This window comes from Pyxicephalus adspersus, chromosome Z, assembly GCF_032062135.1.
Source record: "Pyxicephalus adspersus chromosome Z, UCB_Pads_2.0, whole genome shotgun sequence".
In the NCBI taxonomy this organism is placed as follows: Eukaryota; Metazoa; Chordata; class Amphibia; order Anura; family Pyxicephalidae; genus Pyxicephalus; species Pyxicephalus adspersus.
The window spans coordinates 12,404,481-12,414,662 of NC_092871.1; the positions used below are offsets into that span (position 1 = coordinate 12,404,481).

Genomic DNA, 10,182 nt, shown 5'->3' on the forward strand with positions numbered 1-10,182 from the left:
TCTTTCACAGCTTCTTGCTATACAATGGTAAACAGGGATACTTTAATATTTGCCCTCATGTTTAAACCAAAGCATACACTAAGCCTATTACTTTTCTACAAGCTTCATACATATTAGACCTTCAGAAATCAGAGTCTCTGAACATTTATGTCTCCGTAGGGACTCAAACTCTACTTTCTATTTAAATGAGCAGAATGATTTAAATTTATCCTGCTGGATCACTTCCTTAAACATAACAACTGGAAAACAAAAGCCATTTCTTCATCCTATAAGCCTTCCCTGTTCACGTACATCATTTATTTAATCAAATTTCATTAATTGAAAGGTCAGAAGACTTTGCAAAACAGGCTTGTTCCCAAATAGTAGAATTTCTCTGATGCAGGTCTTCATTACACAGCCGCAAATATGGCCAACACCATGGACTGAATACACAAAAATCATAAATTCTGGGTCTCCGTAGAATGAGAATGTTCCTTTTTTTGCTGAAAGGTGCCCTGGAGCAAGAAACAAAAATATGACTTGCTGAGGAAACATGTTTTTGTTGGGCCCTTCTTACTCAATACAGGAAAAAGTTTAAGCAGGGAATGTTCAGAGTTTTCCTTATGCATGACCTCTATGCTAGGGACACCCCAAGTATGAACCTAGATTTTCAGGGAAGATATTCAGGACCTGGGATGTAAGATACACATGTGCAGATAGTCCTAACCAGTAACTCATGGAAAGCCTTTGAACAACTTTTCTATGAACTTGATATCCGTATTTTGGGAGACCTCAACCTTTCTTCATTTCCTCCAAGCCAATCTCATCATTTGAACATACTTAAAGGAAAGGACCCCCTCCAATGTACTTCATTTCATACGTGCTACTTCTAAAAATATATTTAATTACAAATTTATAAAGAGCTATGGGAGAAACCCAGTAGACCCAATCAATAGCAAGAAAACTAAAGAGGGTGGATACAAGGCCAAGTCCCCTGCACAAAGAGCAGCAGTCACTGGTCTTTATTACAGGAACCTCCATCACAAAATCAAAGTTACAGATTTGTGCAATAAATTGGGGTGTAAGAAACAAACAGATTCAAATAAGAAAGCATTTCTTGTTTTGTTATTTAGATAAAATTTGCTTATCCCAAAGTAGCAGAAGGTCCCACAAGAGCACCTTCAACTACAATTATACGTGATTTTAATTTCTTGAGTTCCCATGTGGAATCTAGCCTTTTGAACCCACCAAATATATACTGGTCATTACTCATGATTGTTATATTGCACTATTAATTTTATAAGATATTAAAAAAAAAAAAATGTTTTAAATGCTTCCCCATCTAAAGCAAAACACTTATGTCAGGCAAGATAATGCATTAGGCTGCCACTAGACTTGTACTCTGTGTGAGAGAATCGGTCTAACACCATCAGCAATATGACACTAGAAAACTGAAATCAGCAAAGTTCATGCTGGTGGGGGCAAGAAAAGTACCTTTTGGCCTACTGTTGGACAAGAAAGTTTAATAGAAAATTAAACCAAGAATAGGACCATAAACACACTTGCTTTATGAATGTAACCTGACCTGAATTGTAAAGAAAATGTAATATATATATATTTTTTTTTTTTATAATTGACAACAGTTAAATTATGTCAGTTTAAATGCCTTACCTTGAGTGTCTGCTTTCGGGGTCTTTTCTGCGCTGCTTTCCGGAGACACAGTACTAGTATCTGCTCCAGAAACTTCAGTGGCTTCCCCAGTCTCATCAACTGTTAAACCCAAGACCTTGTCCACACATCGAAGTCCCCCCTTAGCTGCAGGGTGTTTATCAAATCCCAAACTTGTATCATCCTCATCTGTGTCACTCTCCAAGTGAAAATCAGCTGCTTCATTCACTGACTTGGTTTCACTTTTCTCTGGAACGGTCTTTTCAGGTCTTTCTGCTCCTGGACCAGTGGATTTCTCATCATCCTCATCCACATCAGTGTCACTATCAAAATGCAGGTTTGTAGCTTCTTTGTTTGTTGTGCCCACTTTATCCCTTCCAACTAGTTGATTGTCTATGTGACTGTGTTTTGATTCTCTGCTTTGCATAACAGCACTGGATATTCCAGGTCTCTGATCCTCTTCGTCCACATCTGTATCACTGTCCAGGTCGAGACCTTCTCTTGCATATTTGACACTGATGCTAGAGTCCTGTTTCTGTTTGGTGACCACTGTACAAGACACTTTAACATCTTCCACATCTGTATCACTGTCTACATGGAAACCCCCTTGCACTTCAAAGTTTAAGGCCTGCTCTTCTTTAGAAACATCTGTACTGAAGACAGTGACTTTTTCCTCAGCATCTGTATCGCTCTCTAGGTGGATCCCATCTTTAGTCTCTTTTGATGGAACAGCTGCAGTTACGGAATCCAAGTCACCTTTCTTCAGTTTTATGCTGGACACATCATCATCATCCTCTACATCAGTCTCACTGTCCAGATGGAATTGCTCCCTTTTCTCTTCCATGGATTTTTTGGACTCTTGGTCAATCTTTTTCTCCTCAGATCTGCTTATATCTCCATCTTCAACACGTGTATCACCGTCAATATTAAAACCAGTCGATTCATCTGTCCCTGGAATAGTTTTCACCTTGGGGACTTTACTGGAGTTGCCAGAGTTTTTAATGGTTTCAGCATTTGCCGACACCTCTTTATCATCCTCCACATCTGTATCACTATCTATATTCATTTCAACCAACCGCCCTTGTTTTTTGTCCTCATCCAATGGAACATCAGCATCAGGAGTTTCAGGAGCTTCATCATTGCTTTGCTTTGGTTCTTTGTCAGATTGGGTTTCAAGGTCATCCTTTTTCTTTTCAATAGTACTAGAGGTGGTAAAAAAATCTTCATCAGAGTCTGTGTCGCTGTCAATGCAAAGGTCAGCTTCTAATTTGAATTCTTCTTCCCTAGGTTTTAGTTCAATCTCCTCTTTGGGGGGAGTGTCTGGATTACTTTCAGTAGTAGAAGGTGCTGCAACATCCCTTCTTGACATTTCATTTTCTTTGTCCTTGTGGAAACTACTAGTTGAAGACACTTCAGGAATTTCATTTTTGCTGCATTGGTTATCAGCACCGAGTGCTCTATCTTTTAAACCAGAGTCTTGGGAACCCGATTGTACAACCTTCCCATGCCCACAAGGTAGGTTGTCTCTTGATCCATCCTTTTCCTCTTTTAAAAGCTCACCTTCAGAAGCAGTATCTTTCTCATTTTTCATTTTTATTTCCTGATCTCTTGGTTTTCCGACCAGCTTCTGGTCCTTGACGTTTATTAACCCACTGCTGTCTGACTTTGCTGGTTCTTTTACAGCTGGTGGGGTGGATACATTCAATAAGGAGGATATACAGGAGCTTTCTTTTGTGCGAGTCTCAAGGTTGCTTTTGTCACAACGCAAGTTAAGAGATGGGATGTGTGTCCCAGATGTAGATGTGTCATCTTCCTCATCGCTAGGAGGAAGCAACAATTAAATTAGTATTCCTTTATTTAAAATTATGACGTCAAAATCCCCAGAACCACATGACCAACAGACAAAATTACAGTGGTGCCTAAAACTGGACAAATACTACAATCTGAATTATATGTATCACAAACCAAGTCATGTATGTGTATCTTATATTTATGAAATTCATCATATTTAACAAGTAAAAGATACAAAACACGTCATGCTTTCCTGGGTTTGCTGTAGCACTTACAGAACATGGCATACTTCTGATAGCTCCTTGTTTTTGTGTATTTCTAATTTGCCGGGACTAAGCAGTACCCAAGGAGCAGATAGCATTGACTGGGTGAAACCATGAAACACAGCATTCCACTAGTGGCACCAGGGCAGAATATGCATATACTCATTTAATCCGGTAATTATGCCATAGTATTGCCAGGAGTGAATAAGAAAAGCTTAAAATAAAAGCGCCCCAACATAACAGAGATGTTTTTATCTCACCTTTCAGGAACAACTGTGTCAGAAGGACAGAAGGCATCTCCTGACGTCCTCAGAGCATCTTTGGATACTCCTAAACTTACAAAAAATCATTGTTAAGAGTATAATTACCCAAGGAGGTGGATAAGCAGAAGCAAACTTATTTGTTTGTATTCTCCCCAGAATTTTTTTAAGCTGGGAGGAAGAAACTTTAAGCAGGTGGCAGCCCCGGTATTGTGACAAAACCACTTGTGATTACCACAGTAATCACATAAAAACAGCCCAGTGGTTACCAAAAAGTACTGGGTGGTGCGCCTGGCTAAAAATGGCCGGGGAGAACACTGATGTCTATGTTCAATATTTGTATTTTGGGTGTAACTGGGATTTGGTGGGCTAAAACTGCCCTTGGAAGAAGTAATCATTAGCTGCCCTAAGCATTCAAGTTGGTTAACTGAATCTGATAAGCCCAAAGTAATGTTTTGACTAAAAAAAAAAAATTGTTTACTAAGCACATTGCATTTTATTTATTTATTGTTTCAGTATGTGTTCAGTTGGAACAAAATAATTTGTTTTTACAAACTAACATCATGTTTTTCTGAACTACACATGGAATTTGTTATAGAAATCCATATTTTCTTAATCTTACCTTCACCAGCATCATTCCACTTTCTCTGTACTTCCTCATCCTCATCTGCGGAATCCATCACCAACACAGCACCACACCCCATCCGTCCTAATGCACTAGGAGTTTTTTCAATAGTCAATTCACTTTGTGTTGCAGGTACAAACATGGAGTCATTCTCACTCTCTTCCGCCGTTATGTTCTCTAGGTCGGTTTTATTCACTATAGTGTAACGACAAGCCACGTCAGCAAACAGCAAGAAGTCACCGTCAGTCAAGGCATAGCGCACGTTTGGCATCAGGGCCACCTTGCTGCGTCGAGTCTTGTTCAAGCTTCCGTTGTCGCAAATTGTATGACAGTCCCCAGTCACATCCAGAATGGCGTGTTTCTTAGACACAGACTGGGCTGGCAAGGTGATATCACAACTGGGGTGACGCCCAATGACATTGGGACCTGAATAGATGGGGAAATCTGTACACAATAAAAAAAGCATGGTCAGTAAAGATGCATTCCATCTAAAAATGGACACAATGGGCTCCTTTTAAAAAAAACTGGGAATCTGAGATTCCCTAAAACATTTTCTTGTGATAATCTACCAGGTCCATCTGTTTATTGACTGATTGAGTCAATGTGTAACTATTATTATTTTAGAAATATGAAACTTTTTGTGTGAAGAATATTTTCAACGGTGTTTAAACCTTATATATTACCTAAACTCTACCTTATTTAAATTGGTAATGCACTCAATGCCACTTTTTTATATAAAATTAGTGTTTCTTAGTGATGCAGAACTCCTTAAGGAGTTTCAGCCACTTGCTGTTCACATGCACTAACTCTATCATTGACAAAGATTGATCATTGCTGCCTAATGTATGTGGGCAAGGCAGTCTGTAGTCTTCACCAGAGGTGACAAGAACCTGAACAGGGACCTTCGTAAAATTATTTTAGTAAACAATGTATAGTTAAAAATCACTGAACCTTACTTTTAAAATTACAGATACAGAGGTAAACGTTCTCCTTTTTTGACAGCTGCCACAGGCCCAGGTCCAATGGAATATTTCTCTTATATTCCTTTCCTAGGGACAACAAATATTTTGGATATCCCCAGATATGATCACAAGACAAGGCTAAGGCCCACCTTCCTCACACAGCCAGATGATCTTTTTGTCATTAGATAGTTTACAAACTGAGGGCCATGTTAGTATGGGATTCTCAACTCACCTTGCGTAGGTCCATGAATCCCAGCAAACATATGAAGGTTTGCAACAGGTTTGTGGCTTTCCACTGGAGTCTCCTCCTCTTCATCTCCCCAATCTAGGCGCTGTGTCTGATCCATCCTACAAGACAAAAGTTTAGATTTTTTTAGGGTACATAGAGCAAAAAAAAAACAGATGGTGATTCCTTTTACCAGGACCTAGTCCTACAAATCCAAGAAAACCTCAAAGGGAAGTTGAATTGGCATAAAACATTTCCAATGAATTAACTGTTTGCATGCAGAAATCTTGTGATGCCTTCAAGTATCTGTTTTAGTCTTTATGACTGCATTTACACCATTGCAGTGACCCAGGGTTTACGCATGGTTAGGATCTAGTTCTAGTCATTCTAAACAGCAATTAAAAGCACTTTTGCTACAGTGTACTGTAAGTCACAAGAGCAGATTAAGTGACATCTATGAGTAAAGGCAAAGGCAGCCACTTTATGGCACCTATATGTCAGCTCAGCTACTGATCACCCATGTGCCCTGGATCCCGAGGACACATTACACATATATGAACAACTACATGCATACAACATGAAAAACTAAGTAGTTTATATACAGGGGAAGTGTTGTGATGCTCCAGATGTAACATCCCTGTAACCCTCTGAGAAAAGAGGGCTGATGGCATCATAGTATAGCAAGTTCAATTTATCAGGTATAAAACCAGCTCTACGGTGCACACAGCCAAGCCTCTGGCATGATGCCAACCACTGGAAACCATGTAGGAACACTTGTTGGGTCTGAACCTTCTCTAAATGTTTACATTTGCAGGTTTTGATTCACCTAAATATATGCAAAGTCTTTTATCATTATTTATAGGGAATATTACCATTCATTAAAGTGATCCAGTCATCAATTTACAGCAGAACTCTGGAATAAACAAATGTCTGATACAAGAGGCATGTCTGTTCTCACAGATCTGTGCAGTAATCCAGCTTTTTGAAAGAGTTCCATCAAATTCCAACCGATTGCTGCTGCTCTATCTCCTTGTGTAAGGTGACAGGTCTTGTATCCACTCCCTTTAGTGTTCTGTAGGCAACCTGTAAAGGCTGGGTCTGCTGAGTCCCCACCACAGCTTTGCTTTCGGTAATTTCCTTTTTTTTGGGAGGTCTTTCAATGAGGTTTGTGCTAGGTTTCTGTTACAAAAGTCTGCACATGGGGTCTGTGAGTAGGCATCTTTCAATGTCATTAATTACATTTTTTTTCTGGCTATCTCAAGACATCTCCACCCAATGGTTTGTAAGTGAGAGTAAGAGGGGGTGTTCTGTAATCCTAACAAACTTCCTGTCCTGGGGTGACAGCAGCTTCTCTCATGATAGTCTATCAAATAAAACTAAAAGCTGCTGTGCTGATACACATTGCCCAAGTTTATCACAATATTGTTACCATTTAATCTACGTTTAGAGGGGTGGTAAGGTTACTGTTTCTATGCAGTCTCAAGTGCATTTAGCATCTTATCCGCGGCCACCTATAGGGAATGAATGAGGGTTGCAGCGAGTGGTTGGGCGCCTTCGACTGTCAAATATTTCAACACTGGTTCATTACACACCAGCAAAGGGTTAAGGCTGCCAAGTGGTTTGCAAGGTACCAGGTGTCTGTCTGGTACCAGAATGCACTGTAGAAAAGAACACGCAGCCCAAGCCTGCGAGATGTTCGGGAATGTGCAGAAGAAGGGCCCAAGAGCCTTCCAAGATGTGTGACGTAGATATCCCGGGAGGCTTTGCGCTTCCATTCATTCTCGATCGCCTAGGCCGGAGGTCAGCAAACTTTTTTGGCCATTTCAGGGGTAGGCAGGAGCACACTAGGCACACTGAGTCTCTCTCGAGTCCCGCCCTTATGGCTCCGCCTCCCACCAGGAACGCACCCTAAATGGAAATCCGTCTTCTCCGCAATGCATGCATGTAATTTCTAAATATAATAAAAATATTTTAATGATGGTTACTACTGAGTAAAGCAATTTTTTCTAAGTCTATAAAAAAGTTTTTAAATACAATTATATAATATTTAGTAAATTGTACAATTCTCCCACTGTCAACTTGATTCTAACATTGTCTGCACTGATTGGGCTAGATTATGTTATTTGCAATGCTATCCTCCTCTAACCAACTCCATTCTAGCATTCTCCCTATAGAGCTTGCTAGATTTGTTATCAAGGCGGAGACCTCTAAACCAGGGGTCCCCAGTCCCTGCTATCTGACAGGTGGGCCGCAGCTCTTGCCGGTGCACCCCCCAGCGAGGTCAGGAGAAGGACTCAGCTGGGGGGTCCCAAGTGACATCAGACACCCCCAGCCAACAGTTGGGTTCGTCAGACACAACCCTTAGTTGGCATGGCCTGGGAGCAGACCCTGTGCCCTCACCTGTCATCAACTTGCCTCTTTCCTTTGCTGTTCCCTCAGCCAGAGAAGTATTGTATGCTCTGGGCTCAGCTCCACTATACAGCGAGGATGAGCTAGTAGAGGACAGTCAGCAGCTACTGCCCAGCTTAGATCTGGAGGAGACATCCGCCGCTTTTTCCACTAGCCGGGCAAGTAGTGATGAGAAGAGTGGCGTGGGAGGTGGTGTTGCAAGCGGTCAGGCTCCTGACACAGAGACCATTGAGGAGGACATCAAGTGACATGCATACACTACTTGATGATGATGAAGCTGATCGAACTTGAGAGCTGGGTGAAAAAGGGGGTTCATCATCATCAGGAGAAGAGGGTGGCAGCCTGCCCGTGAGGCAGCGGCTGAGCCAGCAAGGTGGTAGAATGGCTGGCTGGTAGTCAACAAGGTAGCAGCAGTGGGAGGTCGGGAGCCAAACGTGCCCGGGGTAGACCACCTGCAGCAGCTTCGCAGCAGCCTACCTGCCTGGGAAGTAGTGGTGCAAGGGGTTCACGGAGGCAGTGGTGGTATCAGTCAGTCAGTGCGGAGTGTTGGGACTAAAATCACCTACTCGGCGGTGTGTCAGTTTTTTGTTAAGCCGCCGGAGGAGGTTAATATGACCACATGTAAAATTTTTGGGCACAACGGCCCTGCGTCATAAACCATAAAGTGGCCTGGGAGAACAGTGGCTCTGATGTGGCGGTCTAGCCTGCCGCAGCAACCTCTGCATCGAACAGTGGCATGCACTGGCTTTCAGGCAGTCAAGGCTCCACCACCTCAGCCAGAGGGAGCTGTATGTCATTTACACCTTCTGCTGGTCCTGATGCTCCTGCTCTCCTACTCCTTGTCAGTCATTCTGTCAGCAATCAATCACCGAAGTGAATGCCAAGAGACAACAGTATGAGTGCACTCATCCAACGGCGCAGAAGCGTAATGTGCTCCTGTCTAAGTTGCTGGTGCTGCAGTCCCTCCCTTTCCAAGTGGCGGACTCTGCACCTTTCAGAGAACTAATGGCTTGTGCCGAGCTGAAATGGAGAGTGCCAAGCCGTCATATGTGGGACCGACTATAGGAGTACTCCCATGTGTAACTTTGATGTCAGCCAGTGGCAGCTCATGCGTGACACCTGCCGTTTGCTCAGGCCCTTTGAGAAGGTATTTGTCAGTCGCCAGGACTACGGGATGAACAACGTCATTCCACTACTTCATGTCCTGAAACAGATGCTGGTAAATCTGGCTAGTCAGGGGACTGGAGACGTGGCGCCTAGATCTCACAGCCACATTTGCCCTGTGGGGGCTGAACTGGAGGAGGAGGACATTGGCAATGTAAAGCCAAATGGGTTCTTTTTCTACTAGGTGACAGGTGAGGAGGAGCAGGAGCAGGAGGGAGATGAAGAGGACGAGGCAGAGGACCCAGACACACCGTGGCAGTATGCAGTGGAGATGGAAGCAGGGAGTCACTCTGAGTCGCTTGCAGAAATGGCCTCCTGCATGCTCACTTGCTTGCATGGTGACAGCTGAATTGTCACCATTCACCATGCAGAGGGATGACTTCTGGCGTTCCACCTTGGTGGCCCCTGCTACGGGTCCAAAATGGGGGCCTTTTTTACACCCGCTGAGAAGGAGGACAAACTGAACTACTACAGAGACATCCTACCGTATGTAGTCAGTTGACCACTGTCTATCTGCACCATCGTCCATCCTCTCGCAGGTCTGACCGGGGGGCCCTCTGCACTGACGTTCCACTGCCATGGCTGCTGTGGAGGGGTGGGGTGGCAGGAGCAGTACCAGCTCCACCAGCAGCAGCCTTAGTCTAGAGTCGCTGATGAGCAGCTTTCTACACCCGCATAGTGTAGAAACTACTAACCAGCAGCTAGACATAGAGCAGAACCTTAACCAGCAGGTGGTGACATACTTGGAGTGCACCCTGCCAACCGTCATTGAAGATCCGCTGGACTACTGGGCAGACAAACTGGATTTGTGGCCACAACTGGCTGAGTTTGCCCT

General features: G+C 43.1%; 1 protein-coding gene across 1 annotated transcript in view; it reads right to left on the reverse strand.

The window, feature by feature from the left end:
* Positions 1 to 5,920, reverse strand: part of MDC1 (mediator of DNA damage checkpoint 1) — a 19,749-nt gene extending 13,829 nt beyond the window's left edge. Inside the window, exons 1-4 of the mRNA XM_072430743.1 lie at positions 5,781 to 5,920; positions 4,584 to 5,030; positions 3,962 to 4,031; positions 1,651 to 3,467 (exon numbers count right to left, since the gene is read on the reverse strand). Of these exons, the coding sequence (XP_072286844.1) occupies positions 1,651 to 3,467; positions 3,962 to 4,031; positions 4,584 to 5,030; positions 5,781 to 5,895 (2,449 nt within the window). The 5' untranslated portion in view covers positions 5,896 to 5,920. The remainder of the gene's footprint in view (positions 1 to 1,650; positions 3,468 to 3,961; positions 4,032 to 4,583; positions 5,031 to 5,780) is intronic.
* Between the last annotated feature and the right edge of the window lie 4,262 nt (positions 5,921 to 10,182).